Source organism: Sarcophilus harrisii, chromosome 5 (assembly GCF_902635505.1).
Source record: "Sarcophilus harrisii chromosome 5, mSarHar1.11, whole genome shotgun sequence".
In the NCBI taxonomy this organism is placed as follows: domain Eukaryota; kingdom Metazoa; phylum Chordata; class Mammalia; order Dasyuromorphia; family Dasyuridae; genus Sarcophilus; species Sarcophilus harrisii.
This window is the reverse complement of record NC_045430.1, coordinates 90,093,219-90,111,028: the sequence shown is the minus strand read 5'-3', so window position 1 is coordinate 90,111,028 and position 17,810 is coordinate 90,093,219. Positions and strand designations below refer to the sequence as shown.

The following is a 17,810-nucleotide window of genomic DNA, read 5'->3' as shown; positions in this document are numbered from 1 at the left end:
AACAGAGAAGTCTCTGAGATGAACTAGATCTGGGCTCTGGCTCTCTTGCACAATCTATCTTCTCCATTTTCTTCTCCCAGGATGAACACTTTAATCCCACAAAGAAAACTGGTGATGAGAGGTAAGAAGGAAGAGCTGAAGAGCCAGGGGCTGGACAGCTCCCAGGCAAGGCCATGTCACACACTTGGGGATTTCATAAAGTTTTTCCCCATACAGATGAAAAGTAAAATATCAGCCCACAGAAGTTTCCATGGCACATGTTCATGGATTGCAAACAACTGAGGTATTATTTACACATTTTATATAAGTTCTGCATAGATCTATAAATATTGCCCATGCAGGATGGTTGATCAAGTGATCCCTTTTATACTCTCAGTTCACTTGATGAAATTAAATGGATCTTTGTTAGAAAGAGCTGATACTGACCTCTTATCCTGTCATCTTTCTGACAATCAATGCTCCACTTCCTTTATTCAGTTCTTTTATCATGTCCAACTCTTTTGTGTGACCTCATTTGTGGTTTTCTCAGCAAAGATACTGGAATGAGTTGCCAAGTCCTTCTCCAGCTCAAATTTTTTTTTTTTTTACAGATGAAGCAAACTGAGGCAAACAAGGTCAAATCCCACAGGATCACACTGTCAGTAAATAAGTATCTAAGGCCAGATTTGAATCCAGGAAGATAAGTCTTCTTGATTCTGCTCTATCTCTATTCACTGCCATATCACTCGTTAGGAGATTTATATATCACTAATTATCCTTCATACATCTTTAAAAATACTTCTTCATCCACCAAAACAAAAAAGTTCCCCCCTTACTTTATTTTTTGGATGAATGACCCTGATCCCTGGATCCTTTGATCAAGAGTTCATTTAATGGCTTATCTATGTCGTAGGTCAGAGTACCTTTGCACCAGAGTCTGTGCTCCAGAGACCTGGTAATGTAGGCAATTACTGGAGGCAGAACTCTTGCTCCAGACCTCCCTCAAGGGCTCATGGGAATATATTTTAAACTAGTCTGCTGGGGACATTCTGTTGGAGGAGGGATGGCCACAGGCAGAGATGAAGCATGAAGAAAGAATGGAAAGATTTAGTGTAATGTCCTTGGATATGCTATTCTACAGATTATCCACTTTGTCACCACAGAAACTATTTGTTAGGTACTGATCAGGCTTTCCCTAGCTTTTCCTGAATGCTTCAATAATCCCCTTACCATTAGTCAGTGTGTACTTAAAGACCATACATGTAGGAATAACAGAAGTAATTGCTCTAAACCTTCATCAAAGCTAACAACATCGTGTAGAGTCAACGCTAAGTTTTATAAACCATCAGTAGGGAGAAAATATTCCTAAAGCCCCTTTTATAACCCAATGCTTCTCCTAAACCTCCATTCCTTATTTTGACTTAACTTGATACCATTGAGTTCACTTTCCTTGGGCCATTTAAAAGATAAGGTGTTGGGGAGCCATTTGGTTACAATAGGGTGGAGATGGGGCAAGAATAAATAGTTGTATGGATAAAGAATTGAGCAAAATATATACTTCATTGTTTAGTGAAATGATCCTGTTTTGTGATAAGATTGAAGAGTCTATTTGCTATTTTTACACCATCTTTTGTTTATTTAACTAGTTGTCTGGTTAGTGTCAGCTCTTTGAAAGTTGAGTCTGTGCCTTAATGTTCTTCAGATATCATCAATCCTCTCTTTTCACCCTTATTCCTACAACAATATCTAGCACAATACAGAGAAATAAATACACAGCATTATATGGAGAATTGGAAATTTTCGTTACAATGAAGAGTAGTTTCAAATGAAAATACACTATTGTACCACCAAAAATATGTTATGAAATGGTCGGTTTCAGAGAAACTTGGGAAAATTTGTATCAACTGTATAAAATGAAGGGAGAAAAAGCAGGAGAACAACTCGTTCAATTGCAATTACAGGTGGGGACAAAGTGAATGGAGTACTGGGACTGAAGTAAAAAAGACCTCTCTTTGTGAATTCAAATATGGCCACTAGCTGTGTGAATCTGGACAAGTCACTTAACTCTGTCTCAGTTTCTTCATCTATAAAATGAACTGGAGAAGGAAATGGCAAAGCACCCCAGGATCTTTGCCAAGAAAATCCCAAAGAGGGTCATGACGCATCATATGTAATTGAGCAACAGCAATCACATTGTTTAAAAAAAATGGCTTTGAGAGACTAAGGAACAATCTTATTAAAGAAACGACCAGCTGTGACTCCAGAAAATCAATGAGAAGTATGCTACCCACTTCCTGATGCAGAGAAAATGGACTCAAGAATGAAATGCATTTTGGACAGATCTAGTGTTGGAATAGGTTTTGTTTGACTATGCATATTTGTTAAGAGAATTTTCTTTTTCTTTTGTGGTATTGGTGGTGATAGTGCAAAAGAGAAAAAAATGCTTGTTGATTAAAAAAAAAGACACGTTTACAATAAAAAAATAAAACACACAAGGGCAATGCAGAAAGGTGTTTAGGAGCTTGTAATTATGCTGGAAGCTGATTGGGAATGCAGGGCTGAGAAGACCCGAGGAGTTTCCTAGCCAGATCACAGTATGTTAGCATTTATGGTTAGATGAGCCACCAGACACCAGCTTGATGTTTGAGTTCCGCCCACTCCCACAACTGAACCCACCCTGAGGGGCACAGGGAACATAGAGCTCGCCAGTGCCCACCACAATGCTACTCCCCATGGCGCCTGAGCTGCAGCCCCCACTGCTCCGAATGCCGCTTGAGCTCCCAGGGCAGAACTCTGTTCTCACCATGCAGGGTTCATACAGGATGGCACCTTTAGAACTGCTGACAGCTGTGAGGAAGAAAAGGAGGGAAAGAATAGAAAATATTTATCCAGAACAGAAAGTAGTTCTAGTAACCTCCAATGTTAATTAAAAGGCTTTAGTTAGAGCTACAGTTCTTTTCTTCCACAGTCTCCATTCCTCTGACTTCTAATGGTCCTCTAGTCAAGTACATTTGCTCCTGTTCATCACCCATATCTTTTCTTCCTACCCCCTAAATTGTGAAAAGATCATTTTCCCCAGCCTGGAGCAGTCTCCCTCCATCTCTATTTAGCTCTGATTCTCCTCTCCTTCCCAACATTCTTTCACATTCCTCTCCACAAATTAGATCCACTGGCACTGCACGCCCAAATCTCTTCCCATCCCACCAGCACTGAAGAAAAGAGCTCTGACAAATGCATTCCCAGCCCTAACCTTCTCGATGTTTCTGCCTGTTGCTGTCTATATCCCATCTCCTTTGTCAGAGTGGGTAAACTTGAAGGCAAAGGCAATGTTTTCTCTTCCTTCAGTATCCCTTCTGAAAATTCAGAAAGTGACTCCATCCAAAGGAGTGCTAGAACAATGGGGCTATTTTTAAATATAAATAATATATAAAATATATTAAAAACATATAATATATTGAAAAATATATTGTCTAAAATTAAAATATTAAAAATATAAAATATATATGGATCACATTTAATTCTTCCTATTTTCTGCAGTTGGGTTTAAGTGACATGCAGAGGTCCACACAGTCAGTAAGTTTTAAGTGTCTGAAGCTGAATTTGAATTCAGGTACTCCTAACTTCAGGACTGGTGCTCTGTCTACTTTTTTGATGGGCAAATATAGTAGATCTTGGGCAGAGGTTCCTGGACTCCAGTCAATACTTCAATTCCACAAAATCTCATAGTTACTTAGGACACTTGACTACTTACATATATTCACGGGTCCAACACCTTCACATAGCCTGGGAATAAGGGAGAGTAGGAAGGATGAAAAGACAAGCAAGTGTCACAATGGAAGAAGATGAAGAAGATAAAAAACGTTACAATCCCATATCTATGTTCCCTTCAGATTGAAAAGATAATACAAAAAAATCTACAGTTGACTGACAATGAAAATGGCTAAAATGATAGACGGAAGGAAGGAAAGTCCAAAACAGAAACCCTGGAAAATCTACAAGCTGGGTCTTTAACTAACTACTAATCCCCTCTGCTCACCTGTGCTCCTCTCCTTCTAGCAGCCTCCTATAGGTGGCGATCTCGATATCCAGTCCCAACTTGGAATTCATCACCTGCTGATACTCCTTCAGCAGGCACGCCATGTCCTGTTTGGCCTTTTGCAGAGCCTCCTCCAGCCCTGCCAGCTTGCACTTGGCATCGTTCAGGGCAGCCTCACCCTGCTGCTCAGCATCAGTTATGGCACCTTCGAGTTTGCAGCGCTGCAGCAGGACACAGAGAAGCTCTATTGGGGGTCACCAGCATCACCAGCAAAAATGGATAGGGTTTTCTGGATCCTAGAGAGAGCCTGGCAGTCTCTAAACTTCTCACTGAACTACTCCAAGAGCATGCTAAGATTTCCTTCCAAAGATACTGCTTTGGAGGAAATGGAATATGTCTAGTGGTTGGTCTTCATTGGCTTGTAAGAATGAAGTTCATTTGATTTCACAACTTGTTGGAAAATCCCTACCAAACCTATAATCATAAGATCAAAGAATCTTAGCATTGAAAGAAAACCTAGAGCCCATCTATTCTCCTCCACCACTCCCATTCAGTGTAACAATCTCATTTATAGCAACCTTAACCAACAACCATCCAGACTGTTTGAATATTTCTAATAATAGGGAACTCACTTTCATGGCAGTGCATCACATTTTTTAAGCCAGTTCTTTTTTATATTGCTCTAAAAATCTGCCTCCTAGCAAATTTTGCTTCTTAGTTCTAGTTCTACCTTCTGAAACAACCCAGAATAAGTTTTTTACTCTCTCTGTGACAGTCCTTCTAATATTCCTATAGACTGTTGGCCTAGATTTCAAAAGAATGGAGTCAGAATATAGATTAATAATTCAAAATAGAACTGCAGTCAGAGATATATTAGAGCCAGTAGATGTTAAATTTTCATTATGGTGTGAGTATTTATACTTTGGACATCAGCAAACACTATAAATAATATGTGCTTTGTTGTTTTATTGTCTAGACTTAAGAAAGTGTTAATAATAGAGATTAAGTTTAATATTAACTTATACATTTATTTTTCATGGAGAGCTGGCTGTAGAGCACTTTCCTATTTATAATATAAATAGTTTAGAGTCATGGTGTCTCCCCAGAGCCTCACCTGAGCTTTAGCATTCTCAATTTCTTGCTGTAGTCTTTGGATTAGTCGATTCATTTCCAGGATCTCATTCTTGCTGTTCCGTAGGTTTTCACAGTGGTTTCCAGCTGTCAGTCTTAGTTCTTCATACTGCCAGAGTGCAGAAGAAGTCAGATTCTCCAGGGCCCTAACCTGGGCTAATCCCAGTAGTGTTATCTACCTTATCTTGCATCCTTCTCTTTAAATATTTGTATATTCAATGCTTGCCCCAACTCAAGAGTATCTACTCCATCCATGTAAACCTGGCTTCTTTCTATCTTTCACCTCAGATCATTTAATCATTTCTTTTAAAAAAACAAAAACTCTACAATTCTTCTTTTAATTTCTTAACAATTAAAATATCTTTGTTTTCTGGATCTAATTTTTGAATCATAACTTTAATAGAAAGTAGTTTTCTAAATTCACATTAACCAACTTGAAATTCAGGCCACTCTAAATTTCCTGAATTTAATGGAAGCACAGAAGATATGATAGCACAGTAGCATAGATGATATCAGATAATCCTAAAGGCAATTTCTCTCTGATTCTGAAACTCAGTGCTTTCCTCTAGGATAATTATTTACTTTTTCAAAAAGTATTTTTGAATGATTTACTTTTTAATTTTGTTTAGCTGAGGAGAGAATGAGCACAGAAGTGTTTGTATCCCATAAATACATCCTGACAAAGGGAAGCCTAAGGGAATAAGGAGGACCCAAATTGGAATGAAACTTAGGCTAGTATGAACCACAGAATGGATAACTGAGATGACTTTTAAGACGTTTCTCAATATCTAAACCTCCCCCTCCAATATGCTACAGGCCTCTCTGCAAATGTTTATCTCACCTCCTACCCTCTTGGTGTCTAATTACCTGATTGCACAAATTGGTAGCCATATTAATCATTATTTCTGCTTGGCCATTAGTAACCATTCTATTCTGCCAGTCTCTCCCACGCCCAGTAAGTAGCCCACTAGCAAAAGCCAAATAGCATCACTATCATTGTCAAGTGGTATTTATTGAGGGCAATTTAGAAGCGGAAACTGAACTGGGAACAACTAATGAGTCTCAAGGTAAATAGTGGGTCTAGTCTGTTGAGCCAGTCTTCCTCCCACATGTCTCTCTTGGACTCAGTCCTCTAACAGCCAAAACCAACATTGTCTGGCATTTACAGAGTACCCTGTCACTTCATGGGGGCCTTGACACCTCATCAGCAAGCTTTATAGTGCTGTTAGGGGAAGTTTGCCCTCTGTTTTGCTTCCTTTCTCCCAAAAAAAACAGAGGAACCCCTGGCTCTCTCACCCGGCATTGGTACCAGGCTTCAGCCTCAGCCTTGCTCCGGCTAGCAATGTCATCATATTGAGCCTTAATCTCGCCAATGATGCCTTCCACATCCAGGTTCCGGCTGTTGTCCATCTTCACAATGACTGAGGTTTCAGAGATCTGAGATTGGAGCAGGCAGATCTCCTGGAAAATAAGAGAGAGAATTGTAAAGTTAATGAAGTCTTCAACGAAAGGGAGTTGGGAAAGGAAGAGAATGAACTTTGAAAACTATACTGGGAAAAAATGTTTCCTTGAATGTTTCAATGGCTATATTTTTGTTGTCTTCTCAATTATTTTACTGAATCATCTTCTCTATTCTTCATAAATAAGTATCAACTTTGCTTACATTTAAATAGCAAAAAAAACCCTAACCCTAACCCTAACCCTAATCTTAACCCTCAGAGATCCCCTGACCTCTGGTTGAAACCAATATTGATGCTGAGAGAAAGACTCAGGAAGAGTTTGTTTGGTTTTTTTTTTCCCTAGGAGGCTTATTGCTAATATCCATTGGTTCTAATATCAATGAGATAAAAATTTTAGAACTCTATGCATGGAAATGTCCTCACTGGCTAGAGCAAGGATTCTTAACCTTTTTGTGTGTATCATGTCCCCCTTTGACAAACTGGTAATTCTAAGGACCCCCTCTCAAAATCATATTTTAAAATGCATAAAATGTATAGATTTACAAAGGAAATCAAAAATTAGTGACATGCCTTTTCCCCATACAAGTTCATAGATCTCCTGAAAATTTTCCATGGCAAACTCTTGAACTAGATGATGAAATCATAATCAGCATAATATGGGCTTATTTACCTCCTCATATAAGTTTCTCAGAAAGTTGATCTCCTGAAGCAGGGCTTCAACATTGGTCTCCAAGTCAGCTTTAATCAGAAAGGCTGTATCTACATCCTGAAGGAAGATAAGACATGTGAAATCCTAAAGCAAGGGCACTCCCAAGAATTGCTGAGTGGCTTCAAACCTTCTCAAAACTGAAGTCCCTCCTTCACTAATCAGAGGAGGTTTTTTTTCATACTGTTAAGCAGAGGAAGGAAAGGGTCCTATGGTTCCTTTGTTTAGTAGATGGAGGAATGAAGGGAATAATATAAATGGAGGAGGAAGAATCATTATCATTAGGGATTCCATATATCACAGTTTGTTGGCATTAAGGAGGGGAGTAAGGACACATTATACCCTGATTAGGAAAAGCTTTGGCAGGAGAGGGATTTGTGTTTGTTTTGTTTCTAAAGGATACTTATACTATAGTTCCCTGAAGCTTTGATTACTCTGACCTAATTGGAACTTCCTTGCTTAAAGTGTCTCTCTGCATTGTTGAAAAAGTATTAAGACACTTTTTATATCTACACGTCAACCTTCAATTATCTAAGTATCTCAGACAAAATGGGTTTGGGGTGGAGGAAGGGGCCTTTAAATTGACCCTAACATTAACTCAATTGTTAGCCTTACTTTGTAGGTGGCTTAAAAACTGCTTAACGAATTGAGGAAGTTAAGACATCAGAAAACCTTAATACTTTATATCAAGCTGTAAATTCTTCATTGCTTCTCTCCATCATCCATCACAGTACTCCAAACATAGTAACTGCCTAATACATATTTTCAATTTAAAGGAATTTTGTGAATGGATACTGTCCAGCCCCTCCTTCATTGTAGAATGCTCACAGGAAGCAAAGGAGCATTTGTTCAGCAACTTACTTTTGCTTTTGGGTGGTAGGAAAGGAGAGAAGTAATGACATTATTACTGGACACTATCCAGGGTTCTGGTATTTTGGGGAAATCTACCTGAAGGGTTCTAGGAAATTTTCTATGCTCCACCTTTCCTCACCTTTTTCAAGGCTACAAATTCATTCTCTGCACAGGGTCGCAGGGATAGTTCTTCCTCATATCTGAAAGAGAAGGGAAAGAAAATTGTTTTCTTCTGGTTTGTCCCATTTGAAAGAGATTTCTTAGGATTGTGGAATTCAGAATGGGAAGAGTCCTTAGTGATTAATTCTACTTTTTTGCTTTACACATGAAGAACCTGAAACTCAGAGAGATAAAGTGATTCCTTTGAGGTCACTGAGATAGTGCCAGCATGAAGACTCAAACACAATTCCAAATCTAATTCTCCTTCCTCCTCTTCTCTCATTTCCTCCCTTTCCTCCCTCTTCCTCCCAAATGCAACATCTTTTAGTTCTAGGGAGATGGATTTCTTGATACAAGAAATCTACCTCTTACCAATGGAAGCATTTAATAAAAATATTCTCTTAGTCCAGAGCCTTGCAAATAGAATGTGTTTCATAAGTGTTGATGGAATTGAATATCTTAAGGGGCATTCCATTTCCCTCTTACCTGGAATGCTCTCCGTGCTTTCCTCTATCTTAGAATCTTTAGCTTTCTTTATCACTCAGCTCAGTATTTATTTCTTTATGGAGTCAGCACCCTTCCATTAATATCCTTAGACTCTTTAGGAAGTATTTCCCTATATGAACTCTAAGTACTGGGCTGAGGAAGGTCTTTTCATTCTATTCTTTCTACTAAAGAGTTGAGTGGTTGCTATTGAGGAGGGGAAATGTGGTGAATGTAATCCTCTGTGTTGAAATTAATTATATAATTCCTGATTCTTACCAGCTGCCTCTCTCTACACACAGAGGAGAGTTGAGGGATGTCACTTACTGGACACATGTAATAACAGGTATCATCGTTGTTTTCGTTTAATTGAAGATTACAGTTTGCAAAATATGTGCGTCACAACAACTCAGTGGGTAGGAAACATTGCTCCCATTTTATAGATGAGGGGACTCAGGTTTTCAAAGGTTAAGGGATTTTCCAAGTCCAGTGCTGTTTCTACTGATCCAGTAGGAGATTTGAGACCTACTCACCTTCACCTGATTTATACTGGAATAGAGTGGTTGAATTTGACTTCCATGTGGCTCTGAAGATTAAAACAACTTCCTATCAAAATCTTTTCTCCCCAAACCAGTCCATAAGAAACTTCAAACATTGCTTCCTGATCAAGCGTCAATTGTGACTCTCTCCCTCTCATACATAACATCTAATCCAAGCTTTATTCAAGCTTAATAATGTTCTCTTCACTACTTCTCCCTTACCTAACTAATATGATTTCTTGTGGTTCTTTTTTCAGGATGCTTATCCCCATCCCCACACAATGTTTGGTGTACATTACACACAGTATTCCTTCCCACTTGGCAAACTGACCTCTCCTTTGAACCATCAACTCTCTCTCTCTTTCCACAATCTGTGATAGCCTCTCTCTTTTCTCCATTTCCCTTCCTTTCCTAATCCCACTTGATATCATTACTTCCTGCATCCTTAGTACTGATCTACTCAATGTTATACCCTTCTTTGGCTCTTCTTTCTGTCTTTAAGCTTAGTCTGTGAGTATCCTTTCACTTTCAGCAGCCAAGTGGCATCGTGGATAGAATATAAGCTTGGAATTAGAGAGCTGAGTTTGAATCCTGCATCAGATACTTCTCTAGGCAACTCAGCAGCCCTCTCCTCATCTATAAAATGGATATAATAATGGAATCATAGAGCTACTGTGAAACTCATATGGGATAATGGTGTTTCACAAATCTTTAAATAATTTATTAGTAGTATAGTAGTATAAATTCTCACAGGAGAGGAATTAGGTTTTTTCTTACCCTCCTTGCCCCTCCACTCCATACACAAAACAGGACATTCCCTACACACAAAGGGTATTCAGGACTGACTAGACAGCTAGAGGATCTAGTTTACAGTAAACATGGCATCCTTTCCATCTTTTTTTTTTTTTTTTTTTTTTTTTTTTTGCACAATGTCCTGGCTTCTATTTTTTCCTTGCCTGGAATAAATAAGGAAGGCAAACTCACTTTCTCTTGTAGCTTTCCAGCACATCCTGCAAACCATTGAGCTCTGCCTCTAGTCGCACCCGGTCACCTGCCACACAATCCAACTGCTTCTGCAAAGTGCTGATGTAGGTATCAAAGATGGGCTCGATGTTGCTTTTGCAACATTTCTGTTGCTGCAGAAAGTTCCATTTGGTCTCCAACAGCTTGTTCTGTTGTTCTAGGAAGCGCACCTATTAACCAAAAAGCCAGGATAGTCATCTGGGGATCAGGGAGGCCCTGGAGGACTATACCTATGAGATATAACTTTGTGCTAGGAGTTAAAGAAGATAAAAAATTTAGATCAGACTCATCATGGAGCTTACAGTCTAGAAGGAGAGTCTATCAGCATAGATAACTATAATACACACTATTATACAGCAAGAATAGTTATGATTATAACATTTAATGGGGAAATCTTCAAGCAGGTCTTCAGTTCTGATCTCCCAATGTATCTTCAAACCAATGGAGGAGGATTTTAGAAGTATCCTCAACACTTATCCTGGGTTAAGGGGCATCCAGAGAAGTTTAGATCAGATGAGTTCCTCCTGAGCTACTCCTCCTGAGTGGCCTCCTGGGCCACTATAGGCATCCTAGATCCACAAATATCAAGTATAGATTAGGATGTTATAGGGTGTAGAGATTAGGGATCATTTAATATAATTCCCTCATAAGAAAACATGGAAGTTACTAATGTCTGAAATGATCTCCCACCTTGTCTCATTCTTGTAGAAACCTGAACATCTTTAAAAGTGCAACCCAAAGCATGCACAACCTCCTATACCAGGCCTTTCTCAGTCCTTCTATTCCCCACTCTCTTCTTTACTCCCATTATTTATTATTGTCAAATTAAATAACTTGACCAACATTCAACTAAAGTAGAGTAAGAACCAGAACCCATATCTCAAACTTCCAGTCCAGTGCTCTTCCTAATATGTCTTGCTTCTTTTTGGTGTAGTGAGGATGATGATAAAAGCTGATCTGTAGATAGTACTTTGAGTTTAGAATTTTGTTCTCACCCCGTTCTGGGCCAAGGATTATTATCTCCACCTTACAGATAGGTAGATAGTTAGAGAGATGAATAGATAGAACTAGTTAGTTAGATGTATAGATAATTTATTAAGCCCTTATTTACATGTCCAGATACCTGAAGAGTTAGAAGTTTTTTCCTAGGATTAGAACCAATTTTTCTAAGATTCTTTTTATGAAGCCATGATAGCTCCAGAAATACAGAGGCAATGTGGCACAAGGTCATGGCTAGAATTGTGGATTGAAAAGTGAGAAATCTGTCAAAATCTTGCCTTTTACAGCTGCTAGTTGAATGAGTTTCCCCATCTATAAAATGACCTGGTTGGATTCAATGTTTTCAAAAGTTTCAGGAAGTTCAAATTCAAGAGGGAGAAGGAAAAGTAACTTGATAACCCACTGACTGGAATGCCATTTATTTGTCCAACTGAGAAAGAAAGAGTCATTTCTCTTGTCTATAGCATTTCATTAATTTATTCATTTATACATTCATTCATTTTTCAGTATTTATCCCTTCTTGTCTTATTCTTGTCGAAACATCTTTAAAAGCACAACCCAAAGCATACATAACTTCCTCTTCGAGGTCTTTTCTTAATCCTTCTGTTCCCTACCCCCTTCTCTACTCCCATTGTTTATTATTGTAAAATTAAATAATTTAACCAACATTTAACTAAAGAAAAGTCAGAACCAGAACCAGAGTAGTTATTATATATGTTCATGGCACTAAGCTACGTGCTTAAAAATGTCTGTTAGGAAAAAAATCTTCCCCAAATATCTGAAAATAATCGTAAAAGTTTACATAAATTTAGAGCTAGTCACTTCACGTCCAAATGAGTGGGAAATACTGACATTACCTAGTCTAATCTGATTTTGCAACTGAAGTAACAGATTCAGAGAGGGTGATTTGCCCAAACTCACTTCAGTCAGTCAGTAAACAATTTTAAGTACCTACTATATGCTAAGTGTTAAGGATATAAAGAAAGGCAAAAACAATCCCTGTCCTTGAAGAACTCACAGTCTAATGGGGGTAACAATATACAAACAATTCTAGGCAAACAAGCTAGATACAGAAGGAAGGCACTAAAAGTGAGAGGAGTTGGTAAAGGTTTTTTGTAGAAGGTAGGACTTTAGCTGGGACTTTGAGATTCAGGAGGCAGAGATAAAAAGGGAGACCATTCCCTTAGAGTCAGAGGAAGGATTAGTATTGTGTGAAAGTGAGAGTAGTGAAGGCAGTTTTAGGCTAACATACCCAAATAAATTATTCTTGTGAACAGTTCTTAAGGTTAGGTTGAAGACATTTAATACATTTGATTATTTGTAGAGATTTTCTTTTGTCAGATGGAAATAACAGTTCCTATCTGTCTCCTAGGATTGTGATACTCACATAAGAGACATTATATACAAGTGTTTTGTCAACGAAAAATACAAGTGTGACATAATATTATCACTTTCCTAGTCTTTCCTAGACTGTGGTCTTGGTTTTTCAAGCCTTGCTTGGTCTACTGTCAATTTGCCAATTTGAATACATTTAGGACTAGAAAGAAGTTTAAAGACAACTCAGTCCAAACCCATCATTTATAGACCTGAAAACTGTTTCAGAGGGGATGAATAAACCAGAAATCAAGGAAATAGTAAATGACAATTAAATTCAACTAATATCTTCAATATGAGATCTTTCTTGAATCCTTCCATTGTCAGTCCTTTTTCTCCTCCTTGAAATTTTGGAGGAGTATAGTTTGTATATACTTACTTGTATATGTTATCTCCCCCTCAATAGAATATAAACTCCCATTATCTCTTTTCTGTACATTTGTACATTTTATATATTTCCTTATTTTTTAACTTGTTTCTACAACTTGACTGGCATGTAGTAGGCATTTAAATGTCTTTTGAATGAAAAAGGAGCCAGGTTGAATTTAGATCCTCTGATTTTAAACGTTAGTATTTCTATCACTGAACTATAAAATATTTTAATGACCACCTTTGTCTTCCCAAAGGTCTCTGTTTTCCATAGCACCCATGGAAAGTGCTTGGCACATAGTAGGTGCTCAACATATTCTGTCTGGAGCTCTGCCCTGGTTTCCTTAGGAGTTGATGGGGTTAAGAGAAGAGCAACCATTGGTATGTTTATCTGAGGATCAATTTGGATTTTTAGTCAGTCAGGCTTCCTCTAGGACCATAGCTAAGGTAGACCCTAATGGGGATTCCCCACCCATGATATGTAGCCAGTCCTACCTCAATTTTCTCACCTTATTGATGAATGAAGCAAACCGATTATTGAGACATTTGATCTGTTCCTTCTCATTCCTCTTCAGTTGCTGCACACTAGGGTCTATATCCAGCTCCAGAGGGATTAGCAGGCTCTCGTTGACCGTGACTGGGGTGATGCAGGGGGGAGGTCCACAGGCTGCCCCAACCCGGTAGCCAAAGCTGGGCAAGCTGCACCTGGAGGCAATCCGGGGCTTCCCACAGCCCACGTTGCACAGGCTTCTGGAGCCAAAGCAGCCCAGCCATCGGAGGGTGCCTGTGCCCCCTACCTTGTATGGCCCCTTATTCATGGAGGAATAAGTCACTGTTCGAGGAATAACAGCAGAACAGGAACTGAAACTCCGGTTGCCACATCTGGAGCCCATCTGAAAGGAGCGGCAAGACATGGCAAGAGAGATACAAATGACCAGGTCTAAGGTAGGAACAGTGGGGACCAGATATCGGGTCAATTCAAAATCAAGTCACTGTGGAGTTTCCCCCCCTTTTTATCTGAATGTGGGTTGGATCGTTGGACTAGATTAAACCCTAAATAGCCATTAAATGACTTTTATGAGCTTGGGACATTGGTAACTGCTAAATCCCAAGCTAGATAATTAAGAATGGAGAGAAGAAGCCAATGGCCAGGGTGGATGAACCTCTTCCCTGTTTATGAGAATGATGAAGGGAGCTGACGAGACAAGTGTGTTTGATGTGTGGATGCAAAGCCCCAAGGAAAGTGAGAGTTGCAGGTTTACCCCCAATTTATAGGAGGTGAAGAAGTAGGAAACTAGCTCTTTACCTGGATGATTATATGCCTCAGCTCTTTGAGACCTCAGGGAAATTAAATATGCTCCAAAGTGCCCTATCCATTTCCCTAATGAAATTGCTGAGGTCTTCTCTGTGTTTTCCCAGATCCAGGTGGTCCCAAAGAAAGTGACTTTTATCTGAATTGAATAACTTTCCCCAAACATTCTGGTATATCCCCAGGAAACCAGTTGTCACTAAACAGTTGAGACCCAAAATATCTCTGCTAATATTACAAAGAGAACAGGTTACCCAAGAGGTCCAAGGTACAGATGAGGGATATCTACCCAACTTATCTGAGGGTAGGCTGGCTAGGAATGTTCTTAGAATGAGGAGTATAAAAAGAACATTCAGGGATGTGCATAGACCTTCGGCCTATATGTCTAAAAAATAAAAATAATTTTGGACCATGAGCTAAATGGAAAACAAATACATATGCATACACATACATACATACAAAAACACATATATATGTATATACATTTTATATATGTGTGTGTGTGAGTGTGTGTGTGTATATCACACACAGTTTCTCTTCTCAGGATTCCCCAAATTAGGATCAACATTTGTCTATGCTTAATGATAATAATAGCTAATATTTTCTTATTAGGTGACAGAGACTAAGCTAAGCACCTTACAATTATTATCTCGACCCTCACATCAACTCTGGGAAGTGGGTGCTATTATTATCCCCATTTTACAGATGAGGAAACTGAGACAGAGATTAAAAAATTTGTCTAGCATCACACAGCTAGAAAGTATGTGAGGCTACATTTGAACTCAGATCTTCCTAATTGTAGGTCCAGAGTTCTATCTACCATGCCAGCAGCTGCTTTTACTTTGTAACTGCCATGTACTTCATAAGAGTTTCAGCTGGAAATAGAGTATCCAATTCTCCAGTTTATAGATAAGGAAACTGTTTCAAAGAGGAAAGAGAGTTATTTCTTCAAAGCAACTGGGAATGCTACTGCTGTTGTTGAGATATTTCAATCATTTCTGACTCTGACCCCATTTGGGGTTTTCTTGGCAAAAATGCTGGAGTGGTCTGTCATTTCCTTTTCCAGCTTATTTTATAGATAAAGAAACCAAAACAAAGAAGATTGACTTTCCGAGGCTCACACAGTAAATCAGTGTCTGAGGATGAATTTGAATTTTTTTTTCTCCATATAGTGACAATATGAATCAGAGAATCTGAGAGTTCAGGCCATAGTTGCTCCTTCCCTTGAAAGGTATAGCTCTCTCTGAAAGCCCTGGTCCTAAGGACTTCTAGGGAAGCCTCACTCTACTTATGCAGCTCAGAAATTTGGGGAGACTCTGGAACTTCCTTCAAATTTATTCTGACTAGGGACCAGGCCTGGCCATTTTGCTTAAGCATCTAAGGAGTGTCCTGGGCCAAGTCAATCTCTCCTAAAACTGCCTCAGGGCCTTGGAAGCTCCTGGTTTCACCTAGAGACCAGGAAAGCAAATTGAGAGATTTCTCTATATCTTTATTTGAAAACGAGCCCTGAACCTTATAATTATTGGAACTTGTAGTCATAAACTCCAGGTTTGAATTCCTCCTTCAATTGTTAATTGTTCTGTGATCTTGGGAAAGTTAATCTTTCCATATAGAACTCAGTTCACTAATCTGTTAGTAAAAAGATTGAGTCAGTGGATTCAACTTACTTGCTTTATGAGGAAGAAATTAAGTCATTTTCTAAGTTTCTTCCCCGTATTCTTAGTATTTTTTAAAAGAAAAAAAAAGCCTTCCCTGAACTCCAGGGAAAAAACTAAAGAGGAAAGAAATGGAATTGATGCCTGTCCTCATGAGTTTCCACTCTAATAGGGGAGAGGAAATCAACCTTTTGTGGTCCCACATAGCTAATTTTGAGTTTTGAGTTGACTGAGTAAATGGTGCAAACAATAACAAAACAATAATAGCATTCTCTCCCAAGGTAGTTCCGTAGAAGGAGTCCTGCGTTTGAAGTCAGGATATGCAGCTCCTAGTCCTGGATCTGCTAATAACTAGATTTGTGGCTTGGATCAGGTTCTTAATATTTTTGGCTTAAGCTTCAGTTTTCTTATATGTTAAATGAGGAGAATTATCATTCATTCAGGTCAAGACTCCTGAGATTTGTTGGCTCATTTGTTGGCGTAATTTGTGTGACTTTTGGACAAGTATCTATATCTCTGGGCCTCAGTTTGCCCATAGCATTGGTTTATTCCATATTTCTTAATAGCTAAAACAGGTCACATATTTCTTAAAACTTTGAATACCCAGCCATTGTTGGTGGTGAGAGATGTGTCAGTCAGTCTTAGAAGTATCAGTGGAATTGTGATAGTGATCAGGAGACATACAAGATGAGGGATCATTCTTCTATAGTCTAGGAAAGAATCTACTTCTGAAGGGGCCTAGTAAACCAGGAATAGTGTGATAAGCCCACTCAGAGGACCTTAGTGTTCTGGCAAGTTCTGAGACATTAAAAGATTTTTTAATTAGATAAGATCCTTTCACAACAGGTGGAAATATACTAGAAGAAGTTAGGTACTGGAAGAAAATGCAAAGATGAGAATTACCAGAAATCTTGAGTAATAAAAAAAAAAACTTATATTAACTAACAAAGGAAAGTGTCCTCACAAACAGGGAAACCCAGTCCCAAATTGGCAAATATATGGAGATGGGATAGCAGAAATGGTAGAAGGTATGGTCTAGAGGCTGACTTAGGAGATGGACTACAGATTGTGTGTTTATCATTAGAGCACATGAAACAAAAATCAGTCTTGACCAGACAGTTTGACTGCCTTTTATTCAAGCTCTTTGAGCAAATGGATGGGGGAGTACAGGAGAAGGACCTGAAACAAGGTAGGTCTTTTTTTTCTGTTAACAGTTACCTCTGGAATCTATACTAGTGGAAGAACAGTAAATATGCAAAAATACTCATTCTTTCTGCTAGTTTTGAGAATTACATCCATCTTGTTTTGGTGTTAGACATAGACATTATAGGAATTCACAATGCAAACCAACACAATTTCACTATGAGCACCAATCACAGAAAGGTTCCATTTTCCCAACCTTCTCTTTTCTGTTCTTCCTAGATTCCAATTTCTTGTGAAGAATGAGAAGCAAACAGCATCATCTTTCAGTGATTCCTAGCACCAGCCTATGCTGCATCCTGTTTGTTGTCCTTGTTGGACCACACCTTCCTTGTGGGGTGAGTGAGTTGATGTATTTATTTCAAAGTCCTTCTCGTCTGGCCAGGAATGAGTTGCAGGTTGCATCTCAAAGTCCAAGTCATTGAAAACAGTGGTGATACCAACAAGAGTTAAGCAAAAAATAAGTCATTTAGGAACAAACTAGAGAGGAAGAAACAAATAAGACGCCGAAGGAGATAGGATTTGAACTTTCAAGC

General features: G+C 38.8%; 1 protein-coding gene across 1 annotated transcript; it reads right to left on the bottom strand.

The window, feature by feature from the left end:
- Positions 1-1,569: 1,569 nt before the first annotated feature.
- Positions 1,570-14,076, bottom strand: KRT82 (keratin 82). Its single transcript, XM_023505292.2, has 9 exons — positions 13,620-14,076; positions 10,330-10,538; positions 8,304-8,364; positions 7,277-7,372; positions 6,443-6,607; positions 5,130-5,255; positions 4,016-4,236; positions 3,731-3,762; positions 1,570-2,826 (listed from the first exon to the last, which is right to left on the bottom strand). Exons 1-9 carry the CDS (start codon positions 14,022-14,024, stop codon positions 2,579-2,581), a joined length of 1,563 nt encoding a protein of 520 aa, XP_023361060.2. The 5' UTR covers positions 14,025-14,076; the 3' UTR covers positions 1,570-2,578.
- Between the last annotated feature and the right edge of the window lie 3,734 nt (positions 14,077-17,810).

What these genes read in the sequence shown, in the direction of transcription:
- KRT82 (XM_023505292.2), bottom strand. Translation starts at nt 14,024, where the DNA reads ATGTCTTGCCGCTCCTTTCAGATGGGCTCCAGATGTGGCAACCGGAGT. An exon ending in AATTTGTAGCCTTGAAAAAG is followed by an intron (nt 7,373 to 8,303) that starts GTGAGGAAAGGT and finishes ATCTTCCTTCAG; the next exon opens with GATGTAGATACAGCCTTTCT. An exon ending in TGAGAAACTTATATGAGGAG is followed by an intron (nt 6,608 to 7,276) that starts GTAAATAAGCCC and finishes CTTATTTTCCAG; the next exon opens with GAGATCTGCCTGCTCCAATC.